General features: G+C 43.0%; 1 protein-coding gene across 12 annotated transcripts in view; it reads left to right on the forward strand.

Moving 5' to 3' along the window:
* rilp (Rab interacting lysosomal protein) overlaps window positions 1–19651 on the forward strand; it is a 62330-nt gene that overhangs the window by 23956 nt on the left and 18723 nt on the right. For 4 of the 12 annotated variants that reach the window (XM_059973257.1, XM_059973255.1, XM_059973258.1 and 1 more), the window contains exons 4-8: window positions 6241–6438; window positions 9080–9255; window positions 9555–9677; window positions 11329–11421; window positions 18849–18947. In XM_059973257.1, the coding sequence (XP_059829240.1) occupies window positions 6241–6438; window positions 9080–9255; window positions 9555–9677; window positions 11329–11421; window positions 18849–18947 (689 nt within the window). The remainder of the gene's footprint in view (window positions 1–6240; window positions 6439–9079; window positions 9256–9554; window positions 9678–11328; window positions 11422–18848; window positions 18948–19651) is intronic. The other 8 variants (XM_059973262.1, XM_059973260.1, XM_059973263.1 and 5 more) reach the window with 3 other exon arrangements.

The raw sequence follows: 19651 nt of genomic DNA on the forward strand, positions 1-19651 counted from the left end.
GATTTCTGAATTTTCTTCAGAGTTAAAAAATTCTTAATATTAATCCTTTTATCAATCACCTTTAATCTGTTATTCCATAGAATGCTTTGTAAAATCCTACTGAATTAACCTGAATTGGATCAACTTGTGTTGATGTGATTAGATGGATTTAATATGATGAACGTAATTGTACATAATGCTCAGCTCCCCCCTCCCCCCAGACCATGAACGCACTACAACTGCAAGTGTACTTGTGTAAATAACATGATGCTCAGCTCCCCCCTCCCCCCAGACCATGAACGCACTACAACTGCAAGTGTACTTGTGTAAATAACATGATGCTCAGCTCCCCCCTCCCCCAGACCATGAACGCACTACAACTGCAAGTGTACTTGTGTAAATAACATGATGCTCAGCTCCCCCCTCCCCCCAGACCGTGAACGCACTACAACTGCAAGTGTACTTGTGTAAATAACATAACGCTCAGCTCCCCCCTCCCCCCAGACCATGAACGCACTACAACTGCAAGTGTACTTGTGTAAATAACATAACGCTCAGCTCCCCCCTCCCCCCAGACCATGAACGCACTACAACTGCAAGTGTACTGTAGAAAGCATTTAATTGGCTGCATTACCATCTGGTATGAGGGTGGGTGGGTCACTTGCACGGGATTAAAATAAGTTGCACAGCCTTGTAAACTTAAGTCAGTTCCATCATGGGTACTAGCCTCCATAGTATCCAGGACTCTTCAAGGAGCAATGCCTCAAAAAGGTGGCATCCGTCATTGAGGACCCCATCACTCCGGACATGCCCTTTTCTCACTGTTACCATCAGGAAGTAGGTACAGCAGCCTGAAGAGAGACACTCGATAATTCAGGAACAAATTTATCCCCTCTGCCATCTGATTTCTGAATGGACATTGAACCCATGAACACTACCTCACTACTTTTGTTATTTTTGTACTACTTATTTAATGTAACTATTTTGTGTGTGTGCGTACTCTCTATTGTAATTCACATTTTTTCTCCATTATTATGTATTGCATCGAACTGCTGCCAGAAAGACAACAAATTTCAAAACATATGTCAGTGATATTAAATCTGATTCTGATTCTATTCAAGAATCAGTACTGCACAACCTAGAATTTGTTTTTAACATAACTGAACAATGAATCAAATCTATTTAAAAAAAAAACAGTAGTAACAGTGCTGGAGAGGAGTGGTAGGTTTTATTGGGTCCAAGTATTTTAGTGTTAGAGGGGCAGTGTGCAGATTGTGGTTGGGAATTGCAGTAATGCAAAAACACGCACACGCACACGCACACGCACATGCACACGCACACACACCAGAAAATGTTGGAAATGCAGTGGATTCTGGGCCAGTACATTTTGGCCTAATTAAGCAGTTGCCCCAATTAGCCACTGTTTCGTGGAAGTAGTTAAAAGGGTATAAAGAAGATAAAGTAAAGTTTAACTAAGTAACATATTATGTATTTAGTTTCTAATAGTTATCACTGGAGTAATTCATCCAGTGTACACATTCCTTTGAGTGTAAATAAACAAAATCAGTTCAGACATCTAGTGCAGATAATGGACTGCCTTCATACAATGCTTCTGATGATTGCATTGTCCAATTCATTTTCATTGTAACATTCAAGATGATTGATACCTTCTAATTCTTCATAGTGCTTAACTTGTTGGAGTAGTGAAATTGTTTCATTTTCAATCCCTGCCACGTTTGACTTCTGGCCTGAATGCTTGAAACTGCAGTAAGCAAAATGTTTCTGAATTGCCCTGCTCTTACTTCTTGCCAACTAGCAGTGACACAAATCACTGCTTTTTGAACACAAGCACATGCGACTGGCGCTGTTTAAATCCATTTTCTTACAATGTGTTCCCAGACATTTTATTGTAGCTTCATTCAAACTTTTCATCCTCCCTCCTTTTAGTACTCATTTATTTTAAAGATTTCTCTTTCACTTTTGTTTGACTGGCAAATGGATATTAGTGTTGGCCACCCTTTAGCTCAGCAAAAGTATTCTGATGAAAAGTTGTTGATTTGCACAAAGTAAATGAGCTTGTGGGGACATTGTTTCTCCAGGCAGCGAGCTAACTTTAATTTTGAGTTGCCAAGCGGCTAAAATGTGTAAACATCCCAAAGACCACAAATCCACAATGTAATACTAGGATATTTATATACTTTATTGTATATAATGATTATCATTGAATGTTTATTTTAATAAAGCAAAATGGATTAAAGACAAATTAAAATGACTTCATATAACCATATAACAATTATACCACGGAAACAGGCCATCTCGGCCCTTCTAATCTGTGCCGAACGCTTACTCTCACTTAGTCCCACTGACCTGCACTCAGCCCATAAACCTCCATTCCTTTCCTGTCCATACACCTATCCATTTTTTTAAAAAAATGACAATATTGAACCTTCATGTCCCACTTTGCTCTTGTGTATAATGTGATTTTGCTAATCAAATATCTGTTCAAATTTCCCAACCTGTGAAGCACATTTCTGTCTATCCACGAAATGCTGGAGGAATTGAGGTCGGGCAGCATCCGTGAAGGGAAGTGAACAGTCAATGTTTCAGGCTGAGGTCTTTCACCAGGACTGGATAGGAGTAGGGCAGAAGCCAGAATAAAATTGTGTAGGGGAAAGGGGAACAGCAGGACTTGGCAGGTCATCGGTGAATCCGTTTGGGGGGGGGGGAGTGGGGATAAGTGGAAGATGTCAAGTTGGGAGGTGCTGGGTGTGAGAGGTAAAGGGCTGAAGAGGACAAGGGGCCAAAGAATAAAGGGAAAGAGATGAGGAACCAGAGGGAGGAAAGTGAAGGTGAAGAGCGGGTTGTGAGAGTGGGCAGGGGAAGAATCCGAATCAGATTTAATATCACCGGCATATGTTCTGAAATTTGTTAACTAGAGAAGGGGTAAAGGGGGACATATTCCCCCTCTCTTTGCACTCCCTGCCTTTCCAACCTGTCTGTCTTCACCTTCCTCCCTTTGGTTCCCCATCTCTTGCCCTTTATTCCACGGTCTGCAGTTCTCTCAAATCCAGCACTTTGTTTCTCAAGGTTTCCAGCATCTGCAGTCTCTCTGTGCTGTGGTATGTCTGGAGTCTGCCTTTGGTGCACGTGATTTGTCCTTAAGTTTTTTTTATTAGTTCATGTGGTCAAATTCAGCTTGACTTTCTCACGTGAGTTGTCGGTGATCAAAACAAAATCCTGGTCAATCATTAAGTAGTGACGTGTGTCAGCACATTGTAAAGAAATTAATTCCTTTTGGTTTCAGTTGGAATGAAGGTTGGAGGCACTGTAGAACCATTCAGTGTGGATGATAGCGGCTTGGTACGGAAACTGCTCTGCATGTGACTGCAAAGAAAGTGCAGAGAGTTTCAGGTAGAGTAGCAGTTAGTGTAATGCCATTTCAGCACCTACAATCCAGGTTCAACTCCATCGCCGTTTGTAAGGAGTTTATGTTCTTGCTATAACCACGTGCGTTTCCTCTGGGTGTCCTGATTTCCTCCCACATTCCAAAGAGTACGGGCTAGTAGGTCAATTGGTCTTTAAACAATTTAATAGGTTAAAGCAGTTATCATAATTAAAGACCCCGCTCACCCTTGCTCATTGGTCAGAAGGTACAAGAGCTTCAAAGAGTATACCACCAGGCTCAAGGACCGCTTCTGTCCCTCACAATGGACTCTTAGCCTCACAATCTAACTCATTATGATCTTGTAGTTTATTGTTTACCTGCACTGCACTTTTATGATTGTTTTTACACCTTTTTTTGGCATTGTTATTGTTTTACCTTATTCCAGCTCAGTGCACTGTGTAATGATGCGATCTGCATAAACAGCCTGCAAGGCGAGCTTTTCACCGCGTCTTGGAACTTGTGACAACCAATAAGCACTTCTATAGTTATGCCCTCTTGAGCAAGGATGGACTTGTCAGCTGTGTTAAAGTGCAGATTGAATACTAGTTTAAAAAAAGTGACCATAAAACTGAGAATGCAAATAAATTAGGAGATCCTGTGATGTGGCCTCTTTCTGGTACACTGCCACTAGTTTAATACTGAGAGGGATAGACTATGTTAGGCATAAATCCCTGGAAAGAGCTGTGTTTAAAATCTGGTCCAATACTTTAGCTGCCCTGATCTCATTCCCTTCCACTGCCCAGAGAGTGTCAAGTAATCCACAATTCCTCTACACGGTATAGGTCATGGCGCTGGGGGAGAATTCCTTAACCACCAAGTGTGCCCTCCGATTAGTTTAAACTTATTGGAGAGGATGGGTGGAGTTTCAGTTCATCAGAACTGTTGCCTAGAGATCCATCTCCAGCTATTGGCACCAAGCATTCAACAGAATTGCGTCAGCACATTGTATTCTGTTCCCAAAATTCAGAAGCCAGCATTTAGTATCACCAGACTATGATGAATTTCTGGACAGCTAATGACGATTCACACATTATAAAGCTGGTTCTGGAAAGAATTTTGTTGTATAACTTCTAATCTAGTGTGACCAGATGGACCTAGATCATCTTTCCCTCTGTTCTGAAGCCGGAAATTGCTGAAGCCTTTTTCTGTGCCACACTGATCTGGTTTTCAGAATGTAATCTGCTTTGGGAGACCGATGTGCCTATTTAACTCCAGTCAGGAGAAACTTGTTGGGCTTCCATCCAACAGGATGTCTCACCGAATGAAAAGTCGGAGTTATTGAGGATTGTTGGTTTAACCTGCAAGGCGCTGTAAATGCATGTGGATTAATGAATGCCTGAGTGTAAATGTGTTGTAACTTTGCAAGCTTCAGTTCTGCAGACGTAGGTTTGGAATGTTCGATGTGCAATTATTAACATTAAATGTTGTCCTTCCTGATGGAGGGTGAGTGTGTGATCAGCTGTGCTCTCTGAAGCTCAGCTATAAGAAGATGTAGTTTAATTCTCAAACCACCTTTACTTGGGGAAGGAATATTTGGAATGCCACAGTTGTCCTTTGGACCGTGCTGTAAAAGATGATGGGAAGTATGCATATCTTGTGCAGTGGCACAAGTCTGGTTCACTTGTTTAAGTTCAGAGCAGTCGATTCGGTCCAAGGAGCACATGTGTATTGTGCATCTTTCTATCCAACATACTTAGTTTTTTAAAAAAAAACTACTGGAGAGAATGGGTAACAGATTCCTTGGACACCTACCCACGAATGCCCTGAAATGCTTTTGTGCAGGAAAAGGACAAAACAACGCTGTAAAACTCTGATAATCTACCCACACGTTTGTTTGGAAATTCTGGTGGTTCGGCATCTATCTCACTTAACTTGGTTTTCCACACATATCGTTAACTCGCAAGAGCCGCGTGTCTTCTAGCCACTCTGTGCTCTGCTCTTTGCTTCCAGTAGCCTCAGCAGGACATTGCTTCTACAGTCCACTCCACTGCAGCCCCGTTCCCCTGCTCGGTTCGATTTCACCAAAGCCCAGTTTCAACGTTCCTTTCAAAATTAGCTGGTCTTGCTTCTGCACTTCCTTTAATCTGACCTGGTATACTGGAAACTTTGTTACCACAGTAGAACTTTAAAAAAAAAAGTGAGTGAAAGTGTGTCGGCATATTAATCTTAATATTAAGATCTGTGAGTCAGGCATGACCGCAGTCTCAGATGCTGGATTATCTGTGGCTGAGGCAGAAGGCAGTACTGGTTAAAAAAGTGTTTTAGGAGATTACTTTTGTTGTCACATGTACAGCAAAACGTGCTGTTTTGTGTTATGTTGTGATGTTCTTGGGTCAGTTCCTAAGTGTCACCACGCCTCTGTTGACAACATAGCACGCACAATCTACTAACCCATACATCTTTTTGGAATGTGGGAGGAGACAGGAGGATGTCTGCTTTGAGAGAACTTCAGCCTCTGGGAATTGAAGCTTAAACTTCTGAATGAGGGTTGCAAGTGGCCCAGGACATTTACTTTCTCTGAACCCTTTAGTCCCTAGGATGGAGGTAAATGAGCACTTTGGAGGCAGAAAAACTTATAGCTCAGCAATCCTACCAGAGATGGGAGCCTATTGACAGCTAATACCATTTTAAAGCAAAGCTGAGAGAAGGGTACGATTGCAGGGAGAGGCTGAGAGGAGGGTGGAGTGGGCGGGGAGAATAGAGCTTTAGCAAACACTGCCTACAAAGGCTTTTTAAAAGAAAAATCCATTAAATTTCTGAGAAGACTTGATACTGGAAACGGCAAGTTGCAGCCTGCATGTGCTGTCTTGTTTCAGCTGCAGGAACAGCTGGATCGAGTTCTGAAGGTTAACAATGATTTGCGACATAAATGGAACATAGTTCAAACTCAGCTGAAATCGGTGCTGGAGAAGAAGGCTGAACTGGAAGTCATGTTGCAGGCGAAGGACAAAGAAATCGACAGGCTGCAATCCCACCTGACTGAGGTCAAGAAAGAGAACGGCAAGGACCAGAAGGTATTTATTTTCATTTTTCTGCATTTTTGCAAACCCCAGAGTTGGAAGGACATGCATTTATGCCCCATTCCTGAGATTTGAGCAAGTCCCAGACCTGTAGCTCTGTGCTACAATGATTGAATCAATATGAAAGTATTTGTGATGTGGGATCACTAAGAGCTGGAGTAGCTCATTGGCTTAACATAACTGATAACAACAAGACAAGCTCACAATTTGGACCTGGGTGGGGGTTGATTTAATCTAATTTGTTGTGGGAAGAAGAATCAAAGATGTTTGAGAAACGCACTCCAGGAGTCATTATTGAATGAGAAACTTAACTGGACCAGTCAGGTGAAACTGGGTATCCCTTGGCAAGTACCTCCAATCCCACAAAGCCTGCCCACCACCTACAAGGCCTCCCTAGATGAGTGCAGCACCGACACCTAAAACATCGCCACCATCCAAACCCAAGCAGTCTTCCTCACTGGAGCCATGTCAGTCTTCCTAAACATTAACTCCCCCCCCCCCCCCCCAACAGTAAACAATGGCTTTCCTATGCACCATCCATGACATGCGCTACAGCAACTCGCCGGTGTTACTCAAACAACCTGCCTGAAATCTGTAATCCCCCTCACCTGGAAGTATGAGATCTGTGGGAACACCATTAGCCAAAAACACTCTCCACATCATGCAGCTTCCTGATTTTGTATGTTAGAAGTCATGGAACACCCAGCCAAACACATTGTTCACCGCACTTTCTGCAGTTTTTCATCAAGGCAACGCGACACCTTCTTGTCAAGTGCGGTTGACTTTCTTACTGTCTGGCATTTAGGGCAGCAATGAAGGTGCTCCATCTCTGGTGTTCAGAGCTTCTTTCATCCCAGTACCTTCCTCTCTGTTTTCACTACCGTCAGGCAGGCAAGTCCCGGGACTCGGGAATACCCTCACACTCGGATGTAAAAAGAATCTTCATTGCTGCTTTCATAGCAGTCAGGGTTGTATCCTGAATCCGGAGGACCTGTAGATCACTCTTAGTCTGACCCCTGCCCTTTGACCTGTTCAGTGTGGGTGACCCTACCAAGAGCCAAAGCATAAAGTCCTGATTCCAGCCAGCATAGCTGCCTGTGTCATTGAGGGACACAAGCCTCCACACCCAGTGACAAGGTTGTGGTCCTCTGGTCAAGTGTGTTCCGAGATGCTCATTGCATGCTGACTTGGCTGTTCATATTTGCATTCCATTAGAGACTAAGTTTTGAAAATCTGAAAGAAATGGAATGATTAGCAGAGAGGGCAAAGCAGGCGTCTCCAACTGACCAGACTGGGCTGCTGTCAAACCATTCTGAAGCAAACACAACTCCTTCTCCTTTAAAGGACTTTGTGTGGAGGGATCTTGGGGAAAAGCTACTGGATGTCCATCCAATGCTCTCATCATCATCAGATCTCCCCTTGGCCTCCAGCACTGCAGAGAAAGCAACCCACGTTTGTTCAACCTCTCATTATGGCCCATGCTCTCGAATCCAGACAGCATCCTGGTAAATCTCATCTGCACCCCCTCCAAAGTCTCACTACCCTCCCTATGATGGGGTGACTAGAACTGTATGTGAGACTCCAGATGTGGCCTAACTAAAGTTTTATGAAACTGCAACATAACGTCCTGATTTTTGCACTCAATGCCTCGACTAATCAAGGTAGGTACGCCATATGCCGCCTTTACTGTCCTATCAACCTGTGTGGCTACTTCTAGGAAGTCAGAAACTTGGACTCTAAGACCCCTCTGCACATCAACACCGTTAAAGGGTTTTTCCATTTGCATTTCATCTCTCAAAGTGCAGCACTTCACATTTGGCCAGGCTAAACTCCATCTGCCATATTTTCTGCCCATATCTGTAATTAATCTATATCCTGCTCTATCCTTTGGCAGTCTTCCACACTATTCACAACACTGCCAGTCTTTGTATCATCTGCAAGCTCACTAACCCATTCATCTGTTTTCGTTACAGACATCAGAGGCCCCAGTATTGATCCCTGTAGAACATCGTTAGTCTCAGACTTCCTGCCAAAATAAGTTCCAGCAATCACTGCCCCCCATGTGGGCAAGCAAGTTCTGAATCCAAACAAACAGTTCACTGTGGAGCTGAACTTGTGTAGGTTTATCTTCCGGATGAGCATCCCATAAGGGTCCTGTTGAACGCCTTACTAAAATCCATGTGGATAATATCCACGGCTCCGCCCTCATCAATCACCCTTGTCACTGCTTTGACAATCACAATGAGTCAGTAAGACACAGCTCACCCAACACAAAGCTATGCTGATTTTCCCTAATTATGCCATGGTTTTCCAAATGCTCATACATCCTATCCCAAGAAATCCTCTCCATTAACTTCCCTACTACTGATGTGAGTCTCACTGTAATTTCCATTGAATAATGCAACATTAGCTCTTGTCAGTTCTCCAGAACCTCATCTGGAGCTAAAGGGGACATGAAGATATTGGCCAAAGCCCCAGCAATCTCTTCTCTTGCCTCTCCCAATAAACTCTGGTGTTTGCCAGCAGGCCCTGGGTACTTATCCACCTTAGTACTCATTAAGGGATTCTATCACTGACTCAGCTAATCAAAATTGACATGACGTTCTCAAGGTTCCTTTATCTGTTTTATTTTCAGGTGAGCAAAGCTACGAGTGCACCAAATATCAACATGGCCAACAAAATCATCATTGATGTAAAGGACCCAAACCGGCCCTGCTTCACGAAACAAGAAATGCGGCAGATTCTGCACGAGCGCAATGAGTTAAAAGCAAACCTGTTTCTGGTCCAGGAGGAGTTGGCATACTACCAGAGGTGAGGCTTTTCTGTATGGTATTTAGTTATGGTTCGCTGATAGGGGGAATGCCTCAATTTCTGCACCTTCCTCCTTCCATTTCCTGCCCCGAAAATGGACTGCAGAATCAGTCCGCTGTGGTCAGGTGAATTTATAATCTAAACTGCACTTTGAGATCGCAATCAGGTTTAGCTTGGAAGGGTTATTGTATATGCGGTTTGGAGTTCGAGATACCATCTTTGCTTGAACAATTGAAACATGGACACTGTCTTGGGTGTTGGGCAACAGAGGCTTGGATGATGTGCTTTGATGTTTGCAGAGAGATTTTCAACGATGGAAAGTGCCCGGCAATTTTCAAGGAAGCAATCAAGACGGCAATTAAGAAGCAAAGGAAAAAGGTGAAGTCAAAGATGTTGGGAATTCCGGAGAGCGTGTGTAGCAGGTAAGTGACTTAATTTGAGGAAAACAGCACTAGAAATCTGCACCCACCTCACCCTTCCTCCGATTTCACCATTTCAAGCCTTGTGTCCACCAAGAAGTGCTGTACTTGGTATTCTTCTCTTGTCATGCTGATAGGCTCTTACTATTAGGTCTGTTTCTACTTTCAATTTCCCTAACAGATCTTCCTTTGCTACTTTTACTGGTGAATGTACCACTTCCTGTCTGTAACCCCTTACCCCCATGAACACAGTGGCAGTGTCTATCTTTGTTGGGTGGCCAATCTATTAATTCCAAACATGGTATGAATTGGAAGTTGGAGACCTCATAGCAACATGAAACTCCAATTAATATATCCATCCATTTCTTTCACTCTTATGTAGTGCTATGCTGAGAGGTTTCCAAAGTACCTCTTCAGCAAAGCCATTAAATTTTGAATTGTCACTGTGGAGTGTTCAGCAGGTGTTTTATGGTCTTAGATTTGGCACAGTTGCAATTTGTCTCTGGCATTGCATTGAGAACTGAACTGAGCTCCTTGTTTAATGAACTGAGTTACTGCCCCACCTAGTGGCTTTGCTGAGAACTGCAGAGCTGACCAAGCACGCACTTTTTGCTGCTTCAGTTCATCCAGCTACTAGTCATCTGCAGTTTTTTAATGCAAAGGTAAAATTGCTTTTAAAATTGTCCATTTCTAATTGGCTAACTAATGATGGCTTTTGTTGTTTAAAAGAATAATTCTTGGCTCTTTTCAATCTTTGCTATGAAATGTAGAATCTCTGCAGGGGTTCCTTTTGTTTTCGAAGTGCTGTGGGATACTTTTTGCCCACGTGCAAGTGATTCGTAATGCATTGAGAGGTGTATCCAGTAACACTGCCTCTATGTTCGGAGGATGAGGAGTTACATACAGCGAACGGCACAGCTGCCAGTGAGAGAGAACATAGTGGTTGACACAGCTCTTTACAGTTCCATTCCTATCACTGCCTGTCAGTACATTCTCCCAAGACCATGTGGGTTTCCTCTGGGTGCTCCAGTTTCCTCCCACAATCCAAAGACCTATCGGTTAGTAGGTTAATTGGTCATTGCATATTGACCAATTAACCTACTAGGGTTAATTACTAGGGTTAACCTACTAGGCTAGGGTTAAGCCGGAGATTGCTGGCCAGCGCCTCGCTTGGAGAGCTGGAAGGGCGAATCTGCTCTCTATCTAGATTATTAAATAAAACCTGTGCTCTACTACCAACAGCTTTGGGAGTAGGCCCAGATTAGGCATGGATTTTCTTTAATTAGAAGATCATGGGCACCCAGTTATTTTCAAAATTATCACACTTAAACATTTTTAATCTTCATTTAATTCAAGGACAGTTGAATATAAATTCTGTGATCTGTAGATACCCCAGACACTTATCAGTTGCACAAATGGGTACCAGCTCAGTAGACAGTAGGGTGAAATTCCATTTATTTATTCTTGAGGGTTAATGATACTATTGCTGGCCATGAAAGTTAACATTTCTGGAATCTATCTATATTTTTTATTTCAGAGAACATTGTGAGAGCCGTTTGTTGAGTGGGGGAGGGCAAAGGCCACTTTACTGATAACAGTTTGTATTATTTTTGTTTCCAATCTTTGCTCCAATCTTAAAATCTTTGTTTCCAAGCAGTGATGAAGAAACTAAAGACGCCCTTCCCCCTCCCGGCTTCCCACAAGATGAAATAGATGCCAAGCCACCCGAGTCGAGAATCAAATCTTTGTGAGTTTTAAGCCAGCTTGTGTGAATTCCTTATTATTTATATTATTCTGGGTTTGCTCATTGGCTAACTGTAATCATTAGAATAGATGGGGGTCAGAAACAGTGAGAAGTATTTTTCTTTGTGACTTTAGTTTATTATTAAGACTGAATATGACCACATACACTACCCTGGTGCATTCTGGCAAACGCAAAGTCATTCTATTTATTCCAATATATTCCCTGGATGTGATTATCACTGGAATGGCAACATTTATTGCTTATTCCTAATTACAGTTAAGAATAAATAGTAATCACTTCATTACGTCTAGAGTTGCATGTGGACCAGAGTGGAACGGGTAAGCTTATCGACATCGTTTCCCAAATAGCTTTAATGAACCGGCTGCAGTTTTCAAATTTAAAAATAAATTTATTATCAAAGCACACATTTTATTGTGGGCATACTCATTAAATCCATTTTAGAGTCAATGGTGACCACTCTAACTTGGGCGTTTAGCCAGTGTGCAAAAGATGACAAACTGTGCAAATGCAAAAAAAAAAGAATAATAATAAATAAATAAGCAATGAGCATTGCGAATGTGAGATGAGGGATCCTTGATAGCGAGTCTGTAGGTTGTGGGAACTTTTCAATGACGGGGCAAGTGAAGTTGGGTTCAAGAGTCTGATGGTTGAGGGGTAATAACTGTTTCTGAACTTGCAGGTGTGAATCCTGAGGCTCCTGTATATTCTTCCTGATGACTTTATAATGATATTGATACTTGTAGTTATTACTGATGTGCTATTTTTCCTTAATTTCAGGTTTACTTAGTTATGTGTGTTTAAGTTTCCCAGTTGGTCTGGTGAGATTCAAGCCCACGTCTCTGAATCTATGGGTCAGAACTATGACTACTGGTCCAGCACTTGATTCAAAGAATGTGGAACAAAGAGGGACAGATAATAGATAAATGATCTAAGATTTTCGAAATAGTACAGGGTCAGTTGTGTTCTCTAATCAGATCTGCAAAGCAGATCGGCTAGATTGTTGAAAGAAGGGAAAACAATGAACAATAGCGTCACATGAGGCTGGGTTTCTGCTCTTGTGGGAATAAACATCACAGTAGAGTGCTTGGCCAGATTCTGTCCTGCAGTTTCTGTGTAATGTTACTGGGTGTTATGGCCTGGAGATTACATTTGTGTTAAAGATTGGATGCTTGTAAGCATATCTAATTATCCAACTTATACATGTATTCCTTGAACCTAAGATCATAAGGCATTGGAGCAGAATTAAGCCGTTTGGTTCATCAAGTCTGCTCTGCTATTCCATCATGGCTAATTTATTATACTTCTTAACCCCGTTCTCCTGCTGTCTCCCTGTAACTTTTGATGCACTGACAAGAACCTGTCAACCTCCACTTTAAATGTAGTCAATGACTTGCTCTCCACAGCCAATGATTTCTGGATAAAGTATTTCCTCATCATCTCAGTTCTAAATGGATGTCCCTCTGTTCTGAGGCTGTGCCCCCGGTCCTAGACTCACCCACTACAGGAAACATCCTCTCCTCATCAACTCTGTCTCGGCCTTTAATATTCAATCGGTTTCAATGAGATCGCCTCTTATTCTTCTAAACTCTAACCAGTACAGACCCATAACAATCAAACGTTCCTCTTATGTTAACCCTTTCATTCTCATGAACCTTCTCTGGAGCCTCTCCCATGCCAGTACATCACTTTTTAGATAAAGCTGCTTGCCATACTCCCAAGTGCAGTCTGACCAATTCCTTACAATCCATCAGCATTACATCCTTGTCCTCTCGAAATGAATGCTAACTTTGCACTTTTGTCCCTTTGCACCTCTGATTTTTGAATTTTCTCTCCATTTAGCAAATAGTCTATATCTTTATTCCTTCAACCAAGTGCGTGACCATATATATTCCAACATTATATTCTATCAGCCACATCTTTGCCCATTCTCCTTATCTGTCCAGGTCCTACTGTAGATTGTCTGCTTCCTCAACATTATCTGCCCTTCCACTTAATTGTCTGCACTTGTAAGAAGACAGAATGAGGCTCTTCAGCCCATCAGGTCATGCCATCCCTTCAGCCCCATTTTTCCCTTCTCCTTATTTCCCTGTAGTTCTGCAGTTTGTTCTCTCACATAATTTCTCACCAACTCCCCTTTGATTCCTTCTGCCCTTGTGATAAGCGAAGAAGCTCGTTGGTCAAGGATGGAATACATACACTCCGTACAGATGACAGTGGAGGTCAGGCTTGCATCAGGTTCATGGAACATCAGATCATTTAAGGAAGCCATTTTGTTTACTACTGGATCCATGCTGACTTCCACAGATCAGGTCCAACAGTCCCACCCTTCCTCCGCCTGTTTCCCTGGATCTCTTCAACTTGTTTGAATGTTATTCGCACTTACTAAGTTTACATCAGTCACTTAACCCAGCAGCATGTCATTGTGAAAGAATTGAAGAAGTATAGGTTTAATTTAACTAGTAGAAGTGTTTAAAGAGAGCTGAGGTCCAAGTTAACCTTTCTTCAAAGTTCAAAGTACATTTATTATCAATGTATACTATATACAGCCTGAAGATTCGTCTCCTTATAGCAGCCACAAAACAAAGAAACCCAATAAAACCCATTCAAAAACAAACACTCTCAAATACCCAATGGGCAGAAAAAAATTGTGCCAATAATAGTAAGCAAATGGCATTCAGTACAGCGGTTTGCAAAAGTGAGTCCACAGCCACAAAGCCAGTTATCACTGCAGCATGTCCAGGAGCCCATTTGTTGCAGGCCACAGCATCAGTTCAACATAGCCAAGAAAAGCTCATGAGCAGTGAGCTGAACTTCAGACTGTCCCTCACCTCCGGCCCTGACACCATGACCTTTTAAATCTGGCCCAGCACTGAAATGGCCAAACAGTGGATCCTTCCTCACCCTTGCTCTCAGACCCGGGCCCTGCTCCTTCGACACGTTTTCAGGCCTAGGTTCCAACACCTCTATTTGGCCTATACTTAACCTTTACCATCTGCCCCGGTGCTTAAATCGGTCAAACATGGGCATGTTTCTTGTTTTTGGGCCCAGGTCCCAACGCTTTGATTTGGTCTGTACCTGACCTTTCCAATGTGGCCTGGTGCTTAAATCGGTCAAACATGGGCATGTTTCTTGTTTTTGGGCCCAGGTCCCACCGCTTTGATTTGGCCTGTACCTGACCTTTCCAATGTGGCCTGGTGCTTAAAATGGTCAAACATTGGCTTGTTTCTTGCTTTCTGGCCTGGGCCCCACCACCTCGATTCTGCTGCAGGTTTGCTCAGTCTTGGCTCCAGTGTGGTTGTGAGGGTTGAGCTTATTTGTTGAAAGGTCACCTGATACTTTATCCCCCTAACTGGACAGAACAGCAGAGCGCACAGCAGTTTGGATTGTTTCACATGCTGCTGTGTGGAGGGCAATTTCTTTAATTGGGGGCATTGCAAGTTTTTAACTAACCTATAAAAATAATGTCAACATGGTTTAAAGAGTGTCTTTGTTTTCAGGGACTATTTGTCCAGTTGTGGTAGATGTACATATTGAAACATTAAATTGCACTCAGTGGCTGAGCTGGACCAGTGAACTGGGTGTGAAACCTTAATCTGCCTGCTTCAGTTCCCTGTGGTGTGAGGCTCTTTTGGAGCTGAAGGGACTGGCAGTCTGTCCGGAGTGAACCAGAGGTTTACATAGACCTTGGAAGGAGGCCACAGTGACTTAGTATGTCTTCATACGTGAACCAGGAGTAAAACTCGATCCTTCCACCCACTAAACATCAAGCGCCCTAAACACGGGATGCTGTAGATGCTGGAAATCTGGAAGAACAAACACAAAATGCTGGCGCTCAGGCAGCATCTGGGGAAGAATCCGGAATAAGATGGCTGGGGGGGAGGGGAAGGAGTACAAGCTGGCAGGTGATAAGTGAAGCCAGGTGAGGGGGAGGGTGGGTGAGTGGAGCAGTGGAGGGGGGGGGTGGGATGAAGTGAGAAAACCTGGAGGTGATAAGTAGAGAGGGTAAAGGGCTGAAGAAGAGAGAATCTGACGGAGAGGAGAGTGGACCGTGGGAGAAAGGGAAAGAGGAAGGGGCACCAGAGGGAGGTGATGGGGATGGGAGGAGAAGAGAAAGGGTAAAAGGGGAGCCAGAATGAGAAATGGATAAAGAGGGGGAGGAGGGAAATGAGAGAAATCCATGTTCACAATATCAATCTGGAGGCTACCCAATCCCACATTAATTCCACTCTCCTCACGTTCCATCAGTGTTGTAGATTCTATCAGGTTCCTCACCCACCTTGTAGATGGTAGAAAGACTTGAGTGTCAGGCGGTGGTGAATCAATTCCTGTAAAATACTCAGATCTGCTTCGTTCTATTGAGTCAATTACTTATGTGGCTGGTCCAGTTGAGTTGCTGGTCAGCTGTGACCTCGCCAAGATGTTTGTGTGGAATATTCCAACACAGTTATGCCATTGAGTGTGAAGGATACACGGTTAGACTCTCTTGTCGAAAATGGCCGTTGCTTGACACTTCTATGATGGAAATGTTATTTGCCACTTGTTTGCTCATGCCTGAATGTTGTCTGTCTTGCTGTGATTACAAATTAACTGTGCTATTATTTTCAACAAACCACGTTTGACTTTGTTATAGAAGCTATGTCACCAATGAAGCAGCTGAGGAACGTTGGTGTAAGGATTCCACAAGGTTCAATGGAACAAATATATATATATATAGATTTAATTGAGGGAAGAATTTTGGTCAGGTTGTAGGGCAAGTTTCCGTACGTGGTTTGGTCAGATTGTATACAGAGGTCAGGTTGTGGGGAGAGTTTCCTTTCGTATTTTATGAGACCGTAATACATAGGAGCAGAATTTAGCTATTCGGCCCTTTGAATCTGTTCTGCCATTTCATCATGACTGATCCATTTCCCCCTCAATCCTGTTCTCCTGCCTTCTATCATAACCTTTCACACCCTGACTAATCAAGAACCTATCAATCTCTGCCTTAATTACACTCAATGATCTGGCCTCCACAGCTGCCTGTGACAAGTAATTCTGCAGATTCGCCACCCTCTGACTAAAGAAATTCCTCCTCATCTCTGTTCCAAAGTGACGTCCCTCTATTCTGAGGCTGTGCCCTCTGGTCCTAGACTACTCCACCACAGCAGAAATCCTCTCCACATCCACTCTGTCTAGGCCTTTCAACATTAAACAGGTTTCAATGAGATCCTCATTCTTCTAAATTGCAGTGAGTAAAGGCCAAGAACAATCAATCGCCCCTCATACCTGACCATACTTTGGTTACAGGTTGTAAGAAGAGTTTCTTTCCGTATTTTGTTTAGGTTGTATGAAGAGGTTCTTCTTCCACATTCCTCGTTTGATAATTGAGTGAAAACTCACTGACATGGATTTGCCTGAGGGATTTCTGGGAGCAACTTTACAAGGGGGCAGACAGGCATTTCAGCCTCGATTCTCCAGTGGTCTCACCTCATCTGAGGTTAGAGGTCACTGGACTTCCACTCCAGAGCAGCATTGAGGGCATGCTGCCCTCAGAGGATAAAACTTTAAACCTGCACTCCATCAGTGATCTTGGGTGAATATCAAACTTTTTGGGGCACGATCTGAAGGAAAGAAAGGGAATTATTAAACCATCTGTCATTATTAAAATGGATTATCAGGTCGTTCATATCACCACCTTCCTCTGCAGTTTATTTATTTTATTTAGAGATAGAGTGAACCAGGCCCTTTCTGCCCAAAGAGTCACACTGCCCACTAACCCGTCTGTTTAACCCCAGCTTAATCACAGGACAATTTACAATGGCCGTGCAGTTCACAGGGGGAACATGCAAACTCCTAGGGTGTTACCATGGCTACGTCTCTTGACAGCAATGGTGAGGTTTGCTCACCAGGATCATGGCAGCTCAGTCACTTGGTTTACTCAAGGCAGTGTGATAGACTTTTTTACGTTAGCGTATCGAGGAATGTGGAGTTACTGCAAAGCAACTGGCCCCAAACTAAAAGATCTTTCTTAGTTGGTGAGTAGAAGCAAGGGACCAAATGATCTGATCGTACTTCGACTTATGTTCGCTCTACATAAGGAGCGGAAGGCCAAGCAGTCCTTTGGGCTCTTCCCACCATTTTAGAACAATGTGGCTGATCTTGCGACTCGGGTCCACCTTCCAACCCAGCCACCCGATTTCCTGATCAGCTTAGTATTAGCAATCTATGCGAAGTGACCATTATCAGCTGCGGTGTGGGAGCCCCTCAGCTTACCATTGTAACTTCTCTAATATCTTTCTTTCCAAGGAATGACATCGGCAGCCAGTGGGAGGTTGTATGGGTGGCTGTGATGTTTCCTCCTACCTCCAAGTCTTTGCTTCATGTGGAAAGGCAACAATTACTAATTGTTCTGTGGAAAATATTATGCACGGATATGAGAGCACTGGACTGTATCTTGATCTGATGTACTGTTCTCACACCGGCTGGCTTGCCTTCAAATTAAGGACATTCATATGTTTGCTCTTTAGTACCAGCTATGGTATTTCAATCCATCTGCAAATGTAATGTCAAATGTGATAGCTGAGAGGAATTCCAGTCGGCTCAGAATAAACCTGGGGGGTGCCTGACTCTTTAGTGGCAAGAATGAGACAGCTTCAAGAAATTAGTGGCTGGAGTGTGAGGAATGATATTGGGACTGGTGAATCCAGTGTGGTTGCCCATCCACCCATTCATTAAATGGGCAGGATATCACAGTGTTGACTGGCATGTCTGAAGACCTGATACTTCATTGTGCAAACATCTCCTTGTGGCAGAGGTTTCCAACCTGGGGTCTACAGACCCCTTGGTTAATGGTAAGACTCATTGGCATAAAGAGGGCTGGGAACTCCTGCCTCAGAAGTTTCTGAATTGCGGAAGTCACATACTCTGGCTCAGCAGCATAGAAAGCTTGAGCTTGGCTCTGTGCTTTCACTTACCCCATTCTCAGTAACGAGCTGTAAAATCCCACCAACAGCACCTGATCATACCTTGGATCGGATCAAAGGTCTCTAGCTGTGTCAGCCAGGCTGTGTTGGGATAAAATGGGATTCCAGTTAGATACTTAGCCCTACTCTGGTCATGATTGTTGTTGATGGACCCCCATAAAGACATGTTTCCATTCTCAGTCAATGCAAGGAGAATGAACGACAAGACAGGAAGATAGATAGACCTGGCTTTGGAATGCATTTTCCCTTGCGTTTTTATTGACCACTACTAGATAGATGAGGAGTTTCTAATTTCCCCTGTATTTGAGGAAGAAGCATGCATATGAATTGATAAAAATCAACGTGTATTCTTTAAAGTATTCACTGGAATATTAGTCATAGACCACTATATATTTAAGAAATGTATCTTTTTTACTTGTATGTAACATTTCCATATCTATTTTCCAGAGATCCACCTCCAAAGTTTAGAACTGCTTTGCAAAGTATTGTCTTTCATGAAATCCAGATCTGGATTTTGGAATTGCTTTGCAAAGTACTGTCAGCCAGGTAAATAAGTAAATATTTTATGTAGATAAGTATGTAGAGAAGTAGATTTCTAAACATCTGTGTAAACCAGGCAGCTATTTGGATTGTAAATACTGCTGCTTTTTGATATAATAGTTGAGCAGACCAATCTTTAGTTAACATTACAACAATTTTAGGATGAAATTTGTCTTGTGTGCCAGATACAGGTACATAATTATAGACTCAAAATCAAGTTTTTATCACTGGCATACATCATGAAATTTGTTGTTGTGTGGCAGCAGTACTGTGCCAAACATTAAAATTGACTAAGTTACAAAAATAAACAGTGTAAAAGGGGAATAGGGAGGGTGTGTTCACAGACCATTCAGAAACCTGATTGATAGTAACAAATTTGCACTTATTGTATGAAAATTCAGTTCCATTGTTGGCAATGGAATAGAATTTTGAGGTCAATATACACTGGCCTTTATGATATGTAATGTATTTAGCAGCTGCAAACAGGGACAGGTCTCTGTCACTAAGAACACTGTGGACTCAGTCTGATATGTCCCTGACCCTGGCACCCAGGAGGCAACATACCACCCGTGAATTTCACTGTCATCCATAGAACCTCCTTTCTGTTCCCCTGACCAACAAATCCCTTATCTCCCGCTTAGGTAGCCTCCTACCTGCCGGCATGAACATTTAACTCACAGACCTCTGTTGATACCCCTGCCCCCCCCCCC

Source organism: Hypanus sabinus, chromosome 6, assembly GCF_030144855.1.
Source record: "Hypanus sabinus isolate sHypSab1 chromosome 6, sHypSab1.hap1, whole genome shotgun sequence".
In the NCBI taxonomy this organism is placed as follows: Eukaryota; Metazoa; Chordata; class Chondrichthyes; order Myliobatiformes; family Dasyatidae; genus Hypanus; species Hypanus sabinus.